This window comes from Stigmatopora nigra, chromosome 9, assembly GCF_051989575.1.
Source record: "Stigmatopora nigra isolate UIUO_SnigA chromosome 9, RoL_Snig_1.1, whole genome shotgun sequence".
Lineage (NCBI taxonomy): Eukaryota > Metazoa > Chordata > Actinopteri > Syngnathiformes > Syngnathidae > Stigmatopora > Stigmatopora nigra.
Window position 1 is genome coordinate 8,482,192 of NC_135516.1, and position 17,494 is coordinate 8,499,685.

The 17,494-nt window shown below is 39.5% G+C and overlaps 1 protein-coding gene across 1 annotated transcript; it reads left to right on the top strand.

Moving 5' to 3' along the window:
• The first annotated feature begins 549 nt into the window (after positions 1-549).
• On the top strand, positions 550-16,305 carry LOC144202092 (BMP/retinoic acid-inducible neural-specific protein 3-like). The gene is made up of 8 exons (XM_077725067.1): positions 550-943; positions 1,036-1,319; positions 5,628-5,830; positions 6,836-7,044; positions 8,515-8,620; positions 10,030-10,266; positions 11,592-11,814; positions 15,032-16,305. Exons 2-8 carry the CDS (start codon positions 1,063-1,065, stop codon positions 16,158-16,160), a joined length of 2,364 nt encoding a protein of 787 aa, XP_077581193.1. The 5' UTR covers positions 550-943; positions 1,036-1,062; the 3' UTR covers positions 16,161-16,305.
• Positions 16,306-17,494: the final 1,189 nt, after the last annotated feature.

Here is a 17,494-nt window from a genome sequence, read left to right on the forward strand (position 1 = left end):
GTCCTTCAAATACAATTTGAACTTTTTCTAAGTAGCTTTTATAGATATCAACTTTTTGGGGAAACAAGATGAGATTTTAGAGAAATGACTAAACTTCAGAGTGCTGCTATAAATGCACTGATGAGTGTCAAAAAGAAAAAAACGCTAACTGAAAATGACCTGTAATTACCCTCACTGGTAAATCTAGCAATGTGCTTTTCATCCTTATACGAGGTGTCTTTAGTCATGCAAGCCCTCGGCTGTAAAGCTGTGGCACAGGACAGTAAAATGGAAAAATAGGGGTGATAATGAGCCTATTAGGAGACTCATTTTATCACATTTATCCACCCATGGAACATGCTGTGATGCCAAATAATTAGGATGAATCATGTGAATGTGTTGTCGACTGATATAAGCATTCCTGATGCTTATCATCTTGTTGTCCTTATAACTGCAAACCAGGGAGACTGTACACATCACCCTCTCTCGCTGCTTGGCTTGGTGGAGAGATGCTTTTTGATAGAAGGTGGGGCGGGGGGCAAGGGGCGGAGGGGGTGTCGGTAAGGAGAAAAAGCCCTCTGTGTTGAAGCAGCCGCTCATTCACCAAGCAGCTCACACAGCAGAGGGAGGAAGAGGATGAGGAGGAGAACAGCTGCTGCAGCAGTGTGCACGCAGCATTTCGCATGAAAAAAGGAAGGGAACATAACAAGAGCTTTAACAACTGCGTTCATTTCCACATGAGAGTTGGGCGGGGATAAAGGCATCGGCTCTATGGACTCGCCGAATGAGGTGTTTGCAACTTGACGCGCTGGAGGATGCACGGATACCGGGGGTCTGCATCCCTGTGACAAAGTTGAGCTGGAGTGGAAGTCAAGTTGAAAGAGAGAAGATTTTTTTTTCCACAATTCATTCACGGCAACGACTCCATTAAGAGTGCATCACTTGGACCTAATTGCCAAGTTAGGTGAGTGGATTAAAACACTCTTGAATTGACTGTGGTTGAAGATGCACAATGGTCACCCCAGCTTTTTTATTTTCTGACTGCCCCCGGTCCAGAGAGAATGAGGTGTCGTTGGGTGAAGCATGAGCCGTCAGAGAATCAGTCATAAGCGGCTGTCTCTGCGATGGACGAGCGCGCTTCTCGGCCTCTGGCTATGCTGCTGGACCTCACGGGCCGCAGGAGATGCAACGGCCGGAAACGCCAGACCGGCCGGCGGCTCCCTCGGTGGCTCGCTGGCCTGGCTTCTTTCGGATAAAGGACCTTTCCATCAGTCCTTGGAGTTCACAGAGGCTGCAGAACGCCACCAGCAGGGTTTCAGCACCAGATACAAGATCTACAGGTGAGAGTGTGTACTTGTGTGAGTGGCCAGGACAGATAATTAATATGTTTACGGGGGCAATGTATTGTGTGTACCTGCAATTGCGCTTTTCATATAACATGGCCATAAAACCACAAGTGGAATTAATCAGTAAAGGCAGCTGCTGTTGAGATGTACTGAAAGCCTGCCCACTCTCAGGATTGGCCTCTCAGGTATCCCACCTGCCAAAACTCGCCTATGTGAAATTCTGCCAATCTGCCTGTGCATAAAAACCAACCGAAAAAAGAAATCTTCTCCTTCCTTCTCCCCTAAACCTATTTGATTGAACACATTTGCAGGCATGCTTTGATAATGAGGCATCAGCGTAGCGATCAAAACACTATGCTACCCAGGTGGTCTCTTTTTAGTTTGGAATTTTTCAGGGATGTCGGATTGAAACGAATGCACCTCATGTCATTCCACTGACATTCATCTGTTAAAAGGAAAAAGAACACATAGTATATGTGACCTTGATGTGGAGACGCTTGGTCAAACTATTAAGTGTGCATACATACCTCAGGCCTCTGATAATGCTGAAACTTATGTATAAACACAAAAATTGACACCACCAGCACATCATTGTGTCACAAGCATGCTTTTATGGTTTCTGTACCAAGTACATTTCACCCTGTGCTGCGTATTTTAAGCGTGTAATGGCCATAGCAGCTCATAGCACAATGGAGAGCCAATATGTGACAAATAGGCTGGACATGCTGGGATACTTGAATTTGATGGGATAAAATAGTCTTGGCATTTGAAAATATCTACCAGCGGCTGTATCGTCCATTTCGACGGAAGACGAAATGAGGCATTTCTTTTCACTTTATCAAACATGATTCCCTGTACTCGTAATGCACATAATAAATGGGTTGTAGCCTTTATTTATCCCGTTCGGGGTCTCGCTGTCAATGGCACTGAAACATGATCGTTTCTTGCCAATTTTCGTGGAGCTAACATCACTCTGCTACCTTTCTGACCTTAGTAATCAACAACTTTCTGAGCGAGACATGTAGTTCCCTTCTCTATTTGCCCTCACTATTTCTCTTTCCACTGAGGTGTTTTCATCACAATTGATTGCTCACAGTGCATGTAATAATCTGTCATGTTCAGGATGGAGTACATTCCAATAGAAAACAAACCTCTCCTTGCCTCCTGTCGGGGGGTGGGGGGAGGTGGCATGGTGGAGGTATGCCGCCCATCTGTCCATCAGAGGTGGACACTCAGTCTGTCCACTTGTTATGATGATTGGCTTTAAGGGCACACTCCACATAGTCCCGGTTCCCCAATTATTTCTCTGCTGAGAAGTATTCCTCAGGGCAGTGATCACCGTGCAAGCAGCTAGTAGCACTGTGGGAGTGAACTCCTGTATTTGAACAGATTTCATCTTCCCACATTTGTGTCCCAGAAGTGTACAATTTGACTTGTTTATTGTTATTGTTTTATCGAACCTTCCTTAAAGCCATGCTACTATACAGTATGTACACATGTGTAAATTCTGTCGTCAGTGGAAGCTGAAAGACTGCCTTCTGGGATGCTTGTTTCCCCCGGGGGGGGCATTCTTACAATCCCCAATTAGATCTAACAGGAGCTTGTTCACTGATTCGACTCAATGAGAATCACTGAGAATGGAACACTGACTGTGGGTATGTTTTGACATGAGCTTGTAAAAATGGGAGATTTGGTGTTGTTGAAATTGGCTGTACTGCATGGACGGATAAAGTGCCTTAGCATTTCTATACAGGCAGAGAGAAACAGCTAAACACAATAATATATATAGTGTTGACAATAAGATTGCAAGAGTTATTTGCTACCGGAAATGGACATTGAGTGCTCACCATTATTTTTTTCAGGGTTTTATTATGGGTGTGATGATACATCGATGTAGACCAATATTAGATGTTAATTCACCAATTTCAGGACATATCACAAATAAATATATCATATAGATCAATTAGTTGTTGCACCACTAATTGAGATATCAAGCAAATATGTATCATTGTCCAAAAAATGTATGTTTCCGTCATGAAATTGACACCCTTAGTACAAACTAGCAATTTATTGCTACACACCTATAGATGGTTAAATCGATTGTTTAAGCAACAATTTGATCATATAACGTGAAATACAAAGCCTTAGTTATTATCATCATGTTTTAGTTATACCATTTTGTTAAAAAGATGATTTGCATTCAAAGGTATGACATTTTTGAAAAGCAAAGTTGGAAAAAACCTGAAAAAAATTGCCATGTAGTTTTTATTTATTTAGGCAAAATGGAACTAAATGAGTACAAAATACCATACTAAATCAACCATAATCCTTCAAATTAAATCCAAATCATATTTTTCATCAATACATTGGTAATGTATACACTTTATACATTTACTGACTTGTTACCACATACAGTGATAGACATCAATCCATTTTCAAATGGTTCTATGCTGAACTTTGAAATGTAAAAGACAGTTGAGGGCTTGTATTTCTTTGACCTTGTCGTAGTACTTTTAGCTATCTGTGTGATTTCTGGACAAAGACATAAGCAAGTGGGTGACTCGTGTTTCTGAGCTACTTGTATTTAATTGGCTTTTTGTTCATTCTTTGCAAGTGCTCACTGCACTTGCATGCACTTACCTTACACTTTCTGTTGTTGCTCCTATAAATGCCAAACGTAGATCACTCACTAGTTCCAGTGATGTCATTTCAACACAAGCCAATGTTCAACATGTTTTTAAAATATAATTTCTCTCAGAGAACACGACAAAAGTGGTTATTCTGGCGATACACTTAGTAATGGGACTGAAGTGCTCTTTACCTTGGTTAAAGTCCCTTTTATAACCGTTAAGGGGTAAAAAAAAAAAAAAAAGTGATCTAATGATCATTTCAAAGTGCGTCCACCTGGGCTGAATGAAAAATAAATGAATTTCTGTAAAGTCTAACAGAGTGGTCTTTACCACTCTGTTAGACGTGCTCAATGTAAGCGTGATTGGTCGACAGGATAGACAAGAAAAATGTAACTTTGCGTAGTTGTTATGCCACAATTACAACGGCACTTTGTAATCAATGTTGAGCCAGAAAATCGAGACAGAGTCAGACTTTTGATGCCGAATGACGACTGCACCCTCATTTACCTGTGTCTCATCAGCGTGTGCTTGACTGGAAGAGATAAAACGCAAGAAAATCAATCATTTTGTTCAAAGGTGTTAAAAGGACTCAAGTTTTTAAAAAAGTGCCTTAAATTACACATCGTTTGCCGCAGAAATTACACTATTTTACTTGACGTAATCCAATTATTTAGTCATCACTTTGCGTGACTTTGTGTACTTTTGAATCCTGTTCAACTTAAGAAAGCAATATCATATTTTATTTGATTCATTTTGAGTTCTGAAGACATATTCATAGTTTAAAGCCATAATTGACAGAAATGGATAAGTGAATGTTAGTTAAATATTAAATATGGGTATCAAAAAAGCATGTATAAAAGATTCCTTTTTCTTTGGACAAGCTGCTTGAGATAAGTTGTGGTGGCAAAACTGGTCATGCCATTTTAAAGCTATTTTTAATGATGTTGAGTTATAATAAAGAGGTTTTTGTCATACATAAATCTAAATCTAGTAATCCAATAAATTAAATCAGAGACAATCGGCATGATAATTCCCACCGCACACATCTGTTGATGAGTTCAACGTCTTGATGTCTAAAATAGGTCCATAAACAGTCTGCGTTTCATGTTTCATTCTCTGAAGCTTTATTTAGACAGTATTTCACTGCATTGTAGCCAGGAAAATCAATTACTAACAAAAGATAGACCAATATGCATAAAACCTCCCAACAGTAAAATACCATCGGCACAGCTTTAATTACACAATTTGTTTGTTTACTGTTGTTATACAGGGCTGGACTTCAGCAAAAGAGACGTGCAAATTGTTTGCTTTTACTATCACATACATTGGTTACATATATTGGCGCTGTCACAAAATTGCAATATAAAAAGTTCCCCAATATCATTTTGGTCTTGTAAATCTGATGGCATTGCTTTTGTGCCTGCAATTTAGTTTAAAATGTATATGCAATAAACTCCTACAACTTGCTAGGAAGAAAATAGAATGCAAACTTTCAGGGAATTACTAGATACTACTTGGTGAGTGAGAAAACTAGACATACTATCATAAGAGAAAACCATCAGCCACCCACAATGACCTCTATAATAATGACTTCTTGGAGTGACTAGGGGATAACAAATGCCAGCATAAGCCGCTACCAAGTAAGAAAATGTGTTGGTGTGTATGTGTCTAGGGAGTTTGGTCGATGGAAGGTCAACAGCCTGGCGGTGGAGAAACGAGACAGTCTCAGTGGCAGTCGTGGTCTGGCTTTGCCCCTCGACCCCGAATTTATGCACACCATCCGCCAGCTGGGAAGGCGGCCGACCCTGCGTGCAATTACCGAGAGTCTAATCAAAAAATATGGCACCCACCTTCTACTCTCTGCAACTCTGGGAGGTATGATAAAAACACACCATGGTCCAGCATAACTCATTTTGACAGTTTTTACTGTGTGTCATTTTTTTTTCCAACAACAAAGCAAGAACTGTAATCATCAATCAATTGCTGTTTTTTTTTTTTTTGAAAAACGACTAAAGTTTGGCAAACAGTTTTTTTTCCTACAACATAATCAGCATGCAATTTTCTCTCTGAAAAATGTCTTTTCGGAAATTTTACATATTTTTAAAAAAGATCCACCGTAGACAAATTTGGAATTACAAGCAAGAGTGCAAGAACACGTGTATAAATGCTAGATTCCATAATTCATATAAATATTGTCTTAAAATCTACAGGAAGCACATTGATATTTAATATAATTGCTGCCAGATGTTTTAATTCTGAGTCCAAATTATTTGCCACAATAAAAATTACACCATAGAAGGGTAACATGACTAATAAATGTAGATTAGTTTAAATGTGCATATATATTTTATTTATACTAAATAATTGTTTTTTTCCAAATGAAAAACAATCATTTTTAAAATTGATTCAAAAGATATTGTTGAACCTCTTAATGGCACAAACAATTTCCCATTTTACTGTTGTAATTTGCATAAAAATAATGTCAAAAACAATGTTGAAGTGGTATCTGAGCTTCATGTTTGACCCACACTAATGAGGTGACTAACATTTAAACATAAACACAGTGACATTGCTTATCAACCGTTACTTTTGGTACAAACACATCCAGTGTATATTCTTAATTGTCAGCTTTGCAACGGTAACATTAGGACCATCAAATGAAACAGTTTGATAAGAAGAAAATGACTATGATTAATGATTATCAATGCATGATCTGTTCCTTATGTGGCAATGTGCTTCATTTTATCCAAGACATCACTCTATTCACAGTACTTAATTACTACTTTTCAATATAATATACAGAGATGCTAATGAAAGATGATTAGTGGTGTTCTGTCAGAGCTAATGAGGCTCACGCTCGCTCTATCTGACTGTCACCAGGGGAAGAGTCCTTAACCATATTTGTGGACAAAAGGAAGCTAAGTCAGAAATCTTCAGCGACTTCGGCGACTGAGGACAGTAAAAGCAACAGCACAACTGGGCCAATTACCCTGGAGGTGCTCCACCAGTTGGCAGCCTCCTACTTCACCGACAGAGAAAGTACCTTACGCAGGCTGCATCACCTCCAGATTGCCTCCACTGCCATAAAGGTGTGTTGAAAAGAGATAAATTGTCTTACCTCATTGGCTGGCATTGACAAGGAGAGACATCCAATGCATTTGACTTGGAAGCATTCAGTGCTTGATCTTCCAGTTCACAGACATTGGATGTCTGCCACCATAAATGGCATTAAAGTGAGTTGAAATCTATAAGTGGTCAACTGAAAGTTATTAATATTAATACTTTACACATTCCATCATGTGATGGAGGCTTAACCTTCATTTCTGACAGCAGGGGTGTGTATTGCCTCATATCTTGCAATATAATTCAAAGGTCAGGATACTATACTTTAAAAGGATTATTGCGATTTTTGTATTTAACTTTGAAGAAAAACTAATCGAAATGGTTAAATATGTACATTCATATCAAGTTATTTCTTAAAATTCATTCAGAACTAAAGTAAACTGTTTTTGAACAATATATGGCCTTCATTATAACATTTTCTCATTTTGCAAACCTGCTTTTAGTTCAATTCTTCCTAAATGCAGGATTCTAAATATGAAAAAATATTCTTAAAAATATATTTCACCAAATAAGTGAAACTATTCTTTTGTTGTCATTTATTAAATCAAGTAGGATTTATATTGTAGTACAGGTAAAATAGGGCCTCGTTAAATACAAGATTGAAAAGAATATTTTATTGTAAAATTCTAATGAATATCGAAAAGCTTTCCCACTTCTAAGGAAAGCTTTAGAGCGCAGCGATTCCAGGGCCTCACACTGAAACACCAATCATCCGTTTTAACATCTAAAGTAGCTATTAGAGAGGACACATACATAAGCCTAAGGGTATTACATAGATGCTAAAGTGAGTATCTGCTGATGAAGACAAGTGCTACCCCACAAACATCTTATGGTTATCCATCGGCTTGATCGATTCGAGATGTCATCCCATTAATTCCCAGCCAGGCTGTCTTACATTCATAGTACATCAGAGAAAGGGAAGGAGGAATGAATAGTATCACTTTTTTTTTTTAAAATAGATGAGGAAAAAAACTTTCATGTCCTTTCATTAAAATTGTACAATGTTGGAGAATGCCAGGAAGGATTTGTAACTTTAGCCGCTGCATATTTTCAAATGTCTAAATTCTACAGCAGATGGGGTCAACTACTAGAGGAATGAAGCTGAACAAATCAGTGTCACGTTAGGTGGTCAGAGAAAAGTAGATTTCCTCCCTCTAATGGTTCTTTCTGAAGAGTAGAAGCTTGTAAATTGAAGACCTTTTCAGGATTCCGTCACAGTGACTTGCATTTAAATCTAATTTGAGGTATAAAATCGGGTGTTTAGATTATTTGGATACACAAACTAAGTGAATCCACATCTACACTAAGATCTATTCCAACAGTGTCAAACTTGCTCAGCTTTTCGCGCTGCTGTGGCTGTCAAAAGTTCGCCTAATTAAAAAATGCTTAAAATATAGTTATGCGAAAATAATAAAAAAGCCTTTTTTTTAATGCAGGTCACGGAAACCAGAACTGGACCACTTGGATGCAGCAACTATGACAATCTGGACACTGTCAGTTCTGTTCTTGTTCATAGTCCAGAGAACAAGGTTCAGTTGCAAGGTGAGAAAATGTTCATTCTATAAAATAATGACTTTATAGGCACCTTTATATAAAATGCTCTCTTTTATTATATGTTAGAGAATTGAATTTTGGAATTGAATATCTCATGTCTCAAAGATTCTTTTTAAATCTTGATAATGCTGACACTAACTGAAATAACAAAATAATAATAATAATAATAATATCAATAATAATAATAAGAGAGAGGAGTGTTTAGCATGTTAAAACATGTCACAGCAATTGCATTTCAAATATGCCACCTTCAGAGTGGAAGAAACACCAGGATCTAATTATCTATCACTATTTTTTTTTAGCTGTGTCTTGCCAAACTAAAGTAGAAGCATTTTCCAGCAGTTTCCTGTCATTGGCTTACATATTTGGAGACATAATGGCATATTGTCCAAATATTAATGCTAATTTTAATGAAACGTTGTAAGCCTGGTCGTGGATGACCCAAAATACCCCCTAAGGACCACTGTACCATTAACTTTTATTTTATGATTTCTGCTAAAACATCTAAATGTTCTTTAATTTGCTCATATCATTTTTAAAGCTGTTGCCAAAGCTTATTGCTGTTTTTAAATGAGCCCCCAGCTCATTCACTCCCAATGATTGTGATAGATGTCCAAAATTGAGCATCTGTCTCCAGAATGGGAAGTGAATGAGTTAATGTATGGTTTGCTATTCAGTTCAAGTCTTCCTGCTAATGCAAGTTATATATGTAACTAATAGTAACGATAGTACAGTGTAGTGTAGTGTAGTTTAGTGCAGTGCAGTGCATTGCAGTGCATTGCAGTGCAGTGCAGTGTAGGGTAGTGTAGTGTAGTGCAGTGTAGGGTAGTGCAGTGTAGGGTAGTGCAGTGTAGTGTAGTGCAGTGTAGGGTAGTGCAGTGTAGTGTAGTGCAGTGTAGGGTAGTGCAGTGTAGGGTAGTGCAGTGTAGTGTAGTGCAGTGTAGGGTAGTGCAGTGTAGTGTAGTGCAGTGTAGGGTAGTGTAGTGTAGTCATAGTTATATTAGTTATAGTTATAATTTCACTTATAGTTTTAATATTAGAGTAGATTTATGGAACAGTACGGTTAGTATTGTAATAATATAGTCCAGTATTGTATAGTAATAGTGTACCACAGCATTATCAGGTAGTAGCTATACTCCATTTTAGTTAGAATTTTTTCTGCAGCAGAGCATTGTAAAATGTTCATGTCATGTCATAAAGGAACACTCGCTGAATTATATAGGAGTCAGTAGAGAGTGGTGCAGAAAAATAAAAATCCAGCAGGCTACAACCATACAATTAGTTGGTCATAGTTGTCATGTCATTTGTTGACAATGATTAGAAGAAGCTGTTTCATTCTCCCATCTTCAGCCGGACAGTATAATAATTGCTTTGGTACTGTCTTTCACGCTCTACAGGGCTGCAGGTCATTCTCCCGAGTTACTTGCAGAGTCGCTTCATTCAGGCGGCTCTGAACTACATTGGCTGTAAATCGGAGGGTCATTTTATGTGCCAAAAAAGCGATTGCTGGTGTGACTGCAGAGTGGAATTTCCACAGTGTAACTGTCCACACACTGACCTGGACACTCTGGAAGACAACCTAGTGCGCAACAGTGAGGCCTGGAGGCGTTCCAATGAAGACTTTGAGGCATCTGGTGAGTCAGGGGTTGAGATTTCATTGCCCTTCTAAATTATTTGTTAATTAGTATATTCAAAAGCTTCAGTGGATAAAACATTGTTTGAAATGAGTCTGAACTTTAAAATGTTGTTCCAGAAAAGAAGCACATCCATTCGAGGATTGGAGTGCTAACATGAACAGAAAAGCCATGTCTTGTTTCTGTTCTAAACTCGTGCTTGGCTGTCAAGTGTTGCCACTCGGAATCAAATAATCTGTCACTCAAATTGTCAGATCTCTGCACACGGCTTTCAATAGGTGCCCAAGCCTATCTTTAATAGAAAACATGGAAACTTTCTGTCTATTTCTTCTCATAAAATGTTCTTGTGTGCGACATTAGTCCAGACATTAATTAATAGACTCATTCAAGCATCAAATGTATAATAATGCCAGTCCCTACCAATGCAATTAGAACATATTTGTACTTTCAACCATAGTTTGTTAATGTACCGGTAAGACGATTGGCTACTTGCTAATTGATCCTTTGACCTCTTGCAATTTCCCACAGCTTTGCATCGAGCAAATTGCCTCGCACATGAGTAAATGGTCCACATATCCAACAAAGCACAGCTTGCACCCCCTGTAAGCAAATAATGTAATAGTGAATCATTTGGAAACGAATTGGCATTACCATAAACATAACATATCTGTCCCTGATTGGATTATCAACCTTAACCTGCATTTACTGAGCAATTTACCGTGGGGTTTGCAGAAAATCGGATCTAATCTGTTCTGGAGCATGAATAAAAAGAGATATCCTGAAATAACCAAGGTTATCCCACCCGTTATGATGGAAACACAACAGATTTTTTTTTTGGGGGCGGGGGGGGATTTTAGACAGTGGTGACACATACCGTACAGTTCTGTGGTTGATGGTTTGAATCTGAGCTGTGGCTTTACAGTCAGTTTGTCACCTGTTTTCGCATGAACGAATGGTTATCGAAAGGGATTAAAAGGGTGTCCAGACATTTAAATAGTTGTAAGTCCAGTTGTGCCTAAAAATTGTCAAGCCCAGGGTCCACTTTGTTTTTTTGTCATTTTTTTCACCAAATGTGTATCCCATTTATCTCTACACAGCTTTCAAGTTAAAAAAAAAGTTGCTCAAACTATCAAATCCTTCAAAAATAGTCATGGATCAATTAATTTGTCAACATTTTAATCACAACTTTATTGAAAAACTGCACTCTTCTTCTATTACTGTCAGCTTTAAACAAACCCTTATGAGAATAAGAAATGCGGAAATAAATGAATTATTAAGTTTGCTATCCTCCAAAGTTTGAATGTGTGTTCTTCTTCTCCTTCTAGAGGAATTCCAAAGCTTTGTTGGGAAGCTGCCAACACATTACGCTGTGAACACATCTGTTGTGGAGCACTTATGGAGGACAGATGCCAGACTGCTCCAGCGCTACAGGCAACTGGAGACGGGCAACCAGCAGCTCTTCACCAAAGCTCGCCGTACCATCAACAAGCTCTTCAATCTCAGCAAGAGATGTCGTAAACAGCCCAAAATCATCCTGCAGAGGCCGAGGTGAGGTGAAATTTAATGGGCTTTTACAAAATTGAATATTAAATAACTATGCCTGTTCAAAAAAAAGGGAAACGGGTTGCAGTAAAACATTGTAGTTATGCCTTTGCTACAGTCAAATTCTTTTGGCAAAACTGTGAAACAGTGAGCGCATTTGTTATGTTCTGCTCCGTCCTTTCAGTCTTCTTGGCGTTCCTTCTAAACAGGACGAAAACAAAGTCACTTAGTTTTGCTTCCAAATTATTTCGGTACACCTTAAAAAAAATTGTAGGAACATGAACAGAACACAGCCTGTTGAAGCCAGTATTTTACATGTGTTCTGTTCTGAATACTCAATTCAAATTAGAAGGCATATTGTGCTGTTTTTGCTAATTTCCCTAAACAGTAAATGTGATTTATAGTGAATACATTTTGTGAGCATCAACAATTACCTGCATGTGAGTACACATAATAAATCAAGATCTACATATATACAGTGTATCCATGCTCATAGGTCTTTCTTTCAAAGGTTGGGGCTTTGGATATCAGTAGAGAAAAGAGGGAAAACTGTCTTTATCAGCCCATTGCAAACATTTCCCCTTGTGATCATTGCTTAGGGGTGGCCGATATTAAAGCACAATGCTAAAGGCTCCTTCATGTAGCACTTTATGAGACTCTAGACTCACCAAAAGCCTCAAATACCTGCTTGCGGCTTATCTGTGACTTTTTCACAGATGGTCTCAGCTTTTAAGCTTAATAAGATGCATTTGCCTGGCAGAAACTTGCCTTAATATCACAACAAACCTGCTTTCTTTCTGAATCTCAATTTTTTAAATCACATAATCACTACCTTGATACGACCAGTGTTTCTATAAACTCACATCAGAATTAAAAAACACATTTTCATTTCATTTTTTCAGTTTGTCATCTGTAATAGTGTTCAGAAGAACAACAAAAAAAGGCAGTAGACAAATTGTTGTGAGCATACCTTTTTAAATGCCAGAACTGTTTAGTCAATTAAATGCGATCAGTTCAGACAGTCTGGACTTGCTTGTGAATTTTGTTATTCCCGCAGTTTTCTGGTCCATTGCGATGGTGATGCTGTTTACAAGCAAATTCTCTCTACATACACTGATTTTTCTCCAGAGAAAATAAAGGAGAACATTGTCTATTTTGTCCTACTTCATGTTGGCATAGTTTGGTTCACTGAAGCTCCCAGTCTGGTACTCTGCTGTGCTAGTGTGCTTCCAGGCATGTAGTATACACTCCTTTCATACATTGAATTCAGGCACAGTTTGTACTTGGAAAAAAAAGGAATAGAATAAAGAAAAAGAGAAAGCCAGTATGTCACAGTATTCGTCTTTGAGTTGTATGAACAGGAGAAAGGGTAAATGCAATAATCCAACAAGACCGGACGCTTCCTTTCACTTTGCTGAAGGCTTGTTGAAAAGATGGTTGCGCACTGTTCCCGAAGGTTTGTTTGTTTATTCTGCCCTATTGTTTTATTTAATACTGCGGCAACGAGTGAGAAAAAAGACACTTTGTTTAGAATGACATGGTTCCAATTTGCCCAAACTAAAATTTGAAACAGTCTGTGCAGCTATTTTATTTTTGATTAGAAGTGTCTTCAATGTTTGTCAGCAGTCAACACACTTCAGCTTTCCAACACATCGAGAGAAAGAAGTTTTATTTTGCCTCATAATAATGCTTGGACACTTCCTAGCTGGCAGTCCATAAATTAGCTCCAACACACCTATTTTCCCAGTCTTTGTTCTTCTAAGAATTTGGTGATTTGCATATTTAACGTCTTTGAGCAACTATTTTCCACTTAGTCATTTATACCAACCTTTTTTCTTTCCCTTTATTTTAATTCATATCAAAAGTTAACAATAAATGCACCAAGGAAAGGTTTCACTGCCGCCAATTATCCGCAGTGGATGCAGGTTTTTGTTGCAACCAATCCAGCACAGACGCAACCAATGCAATTTCTGCAGAAAACAAGAAGCACCTGACTGCAATCCAATGATTGCACTTGTAGGACACCAGATTGGTGAAAAGGTGTCCCCTTTATGGGTCTTCATTTTTTTTTTGTCTGAAGTTCACTTGAGCTTGATACTAATGGTCACAGAAGCAAAGTAAGCAACAACATATGTGTAAATGAGCTCCATACTTTATTTCCATGCCAGCATTCACCATTACCGTGTGAGTGAAGCAACACCATGAAAGCACTCAGTTACTTGAAAGGTGCTCTATAAATGCAATCCATTTAGCGTTTACCATTTTTCAAGAATTTCCCCTTTGCCATTTTGTTGCTTTCCATCACAGCTCACTATATTCTTTTTCCTCCAACGACTGCTGCTTTAGCATGGAGCCCACCTTAATTCTCAACTATAACAGCTCATGACAGCCACTGAGCAGTCATTTTTGGTTCCTTTTTCGAGAAAGAAATTCATAAAATTGCACAATCCCTCAATTTACTAGGTTACACAATTGTACTTGTTTTGTTCCAAACTTTGTGGTTGTAAAATGAAATTAAATACAATATTTTTTATTGTTCGAGGCCCTGTGAAACATTAATTTTGTGGGTCTCTATGTAATTAATGCTAAATATTAGAACATAAATTGAAGGAACATCCATTAGCTTTCTATTGTACGTATTTAAAAGCTTAAAACTCAGAGACAAGTGGGTTTAACTGTCCTTAAAAGCACATGTTGTCTTTGATATGCCCTAAATTGGTGCACCAAATTGCATTGGGAATCTTAAATCTTCCGTCTTAAACTAATTGAGGATACAATAGAATGAGTGGCAATGATATTGACCGGTGAGCTTTGTGTCTTTATTGTCATCTGCTGGAGAATGTATTGCTATTAACAACTAATCGAACTCGGCCATAAATTTAAAAAAGCAGAGTGGAAAAGCACACATAGGTGCATAAACCTTCTGTAGGGCACTCATTTATTTCGTTGGCTGTTATTAACAGCGCTAGCTGTCCGATCCAATTCAAATGAAGCCAATGATTGCTGTCAAAGCCACCCAATACAAAATGAATTGGTCGACAGGTACACGGGATGGTGTCCTTCTGTCGAACAGTGATTCTTCAGTCACTCTATGGTGTTATCATCCAATAATTTGAGCATTAAAATGCAAACACGCACCTTCCTAAACTGGTGAATTCTGTTCATTTCCACAAAAAGGCGAGAACCAAGTCGAGAGAATCTTTATGTTGTGATTCTCTCCTAGGTCTCTTCACTTTTGGTTGAGCTACACCCTCTCCATCTTATACTGCAGTGAGAACAACCAAGTGGGAGTCTACAATGAGGAGAGTCTTAGATGCTCCTGCCCTTACACTCACCCGCCCTGCCAAGGGCTCATCCCGTGCACCACAGGCGACGGACCCCGCTGCTTCTCTTGTTCCGCCGAGAATCGTACGCGATGCTCCAGCTGCAATCACGGTTTTACCTTGAACCAGGGAGTCTGCAGACACGCCGTGCCCGACCCTACGGACCCCTACTTGGGTATGGAGAGCGATCAAGACCTGCACGACATGGAGCTTCGCTACCTTCTTCAGCGGCGAGACCCGCGCATCACTCTACACGCCGTGTTCGTGAGCAACGACGTCCGGGTCAACACTTGGTTCGACCCCTCGTGGAGGAAGCGAATGCTGTTGACCTTGAAGAGCAACCGGGTTAAATCCAATCGAGTTCACATGCTCCTTGGACTAGACATGCAGTTTTGCCTCAGCAGGAACAGCACCCTCGAGCCGGTTTTGTCGCTCTTCGTGAACCCATTTGGCGGCAGTCATTCCGAGAGCTGGACGATGCCCGTGGGCCAAAACGGCTATCCCGACTGGGACCGGGTCAAACTGGACATTCCCTTGGACTGCTATAACTGGACGTTGTCTCTGGGTAACAGATGGAAGAGCTTTTTCGAGACAGTGCATTTTTACTTGAGGAGTCGAATCAAGGAGGGTACGGCGTTGGGATCTAAGAACACTTCGGCGGACAACGAGACTACGGAAGCCACGGAGCCTCCCAGTAGCATTGGTTATATGAAAGTGAATAGCATGCAGCTGTTTGGATACAGCATGCATTTTGATCCTGAGGCAATCCAGGACTTGATTCTGCAGATTGACTACCCCTACACTCAGGGATCGCAGGACTCGGCTCTCCTGCAGCTGGTGGAGTTGCGCTACAGGGTAAACCGCCTCTCGCCTCCGGGTGCCCCCCACGTGGATCTTTTTTCCTGTTTGCTCCGCCACAGACTCAAACTCTCTAGTGCGGACGTGAGCAGGATTCTCAGCGCCTTGCAGGCTTTCAGTGCCAGGCAACCCAACTACACGGAATACGAGGCGACCAAACTGTGTAGCTAATGGCACCCCTATTGTGTTTTGTATTTTCTTGCCGCATACAGGCTCGCATCCTCTTTCTGCTGGATCCATTTGTTGTCAAGTCAATGGTGAATTGTTCAAGGCTTTGCTGTAAATCAACTGTGTGCAATAAAAAATCAAATGCCAATGTCAGTGTAGTTTTATGAATAAAAGCGTTTCAATCTTTTGTTTCTTTACCATGCTTTTCTTTGCTATCAAACAGATACAGACAATGAACAGGCTTAATTTGTATGCGCAATGCACGAGAGGTTTTGATCCATTTCATCTGACAACCTGGTTACAAGAATGGTGCAATTTTCTATGTTAGAACACGTTAGAACAGGAAAGTCAAAGTATAATTATTTTTTCCCCATTTTCTCCATTTTTCCAGGTTTCACTTCCAGTCACAAGGTCAAAAGTCAAATCAAATGTTCTATTCATTGATATATGGTGGCCAAAAACTAATTTATTTTCTCCAGGTACTCAGGTTTCCTCCCACATCCCAAAAATATGCCGGTTAGGCAGGCTTAACACTATAAGTTGTCTCTAGGTATGATTGGTTGTCTGTGTGCCCCTACCTGGTGCCCATAGTTACCTGGGGTAGGCTACAGTACCCCCCTCACCACCCTTTTAAGGATAAGCGATTCAGGAAATGAATATTCTTTATTTAGAAATTTAAGAATACATTTAAGATCCAATAGAAATATTTTTTTAAAAGTTTTTTTTCATTCCCGATTTTGGAATTGCCGAATTTGGTCCTTTTTTTCTTCATTTATCTTCATGATAAACTCACAAACTGAGAGCTGCTGAAGAGAGGTTCACCGTTGGAGTCCGCTAAGGAAAGTGATCCGTAGTTGCCATGGCAATGACAAAGATACGATTCTTTCCATTACAAGCTGGCATACCATTAAAATTCTTTTGAAGCTGCACTGAACTGAAATGGCACCACAATGCAAAACATGATGATGATGAAAAAAATTACAGAAGTCCATATACATGGATAGTTGAGTTTGGATTTTCTTCCTGGCTGGCTAGCTGCAATTGTGTCTGCTATTTTTTTCTTCTTGTCTCCCATCTGGAAGCTCAGAACACAAGGTCTCCATTCTTCGTTTAGGGAGTAGCTTTGGCACGGATTACTAAGTATATCGTTGGAGAAGGGGGGGAGGGTTGGAAGCAGCCACTCTCTGATCCTGCGCCGTCCCTGTCTGCCATTCACACTTTCTGTGATAGATGAGCTCAGCAGGCAGCGAGACATGACCGGCATCAAACAGCGGTAACTCAGGTATCAGCGACGAGGATAGCGCTCTCGGGTGGTGGCGCCGGAGGGACGAGAGTGA

Coding starts and splice junctions, on each gene's coding strand:
- LOC144202092 (XM_077725067.1), top strand. CDS start 1,063: ATGAGCCGTCAGAGAATCAGTCATAAGCGGCTGTCTCTGCGATGGACG. Junction 7,045..8,514: donor TTGCCTCCACTGCCATAAAG/GTGTGTTGAAAA, acceptor TTTTTAATGCAG/GTCACGGAAACCAGAACTGG. Junction 10,267..11,591: donor TGAAGACTTTGAGGCATCTG/GTGAGTCAGGGG, acceptor TTCTCCTTCTAG/AGGAATTCCAAAGCTTTGTT.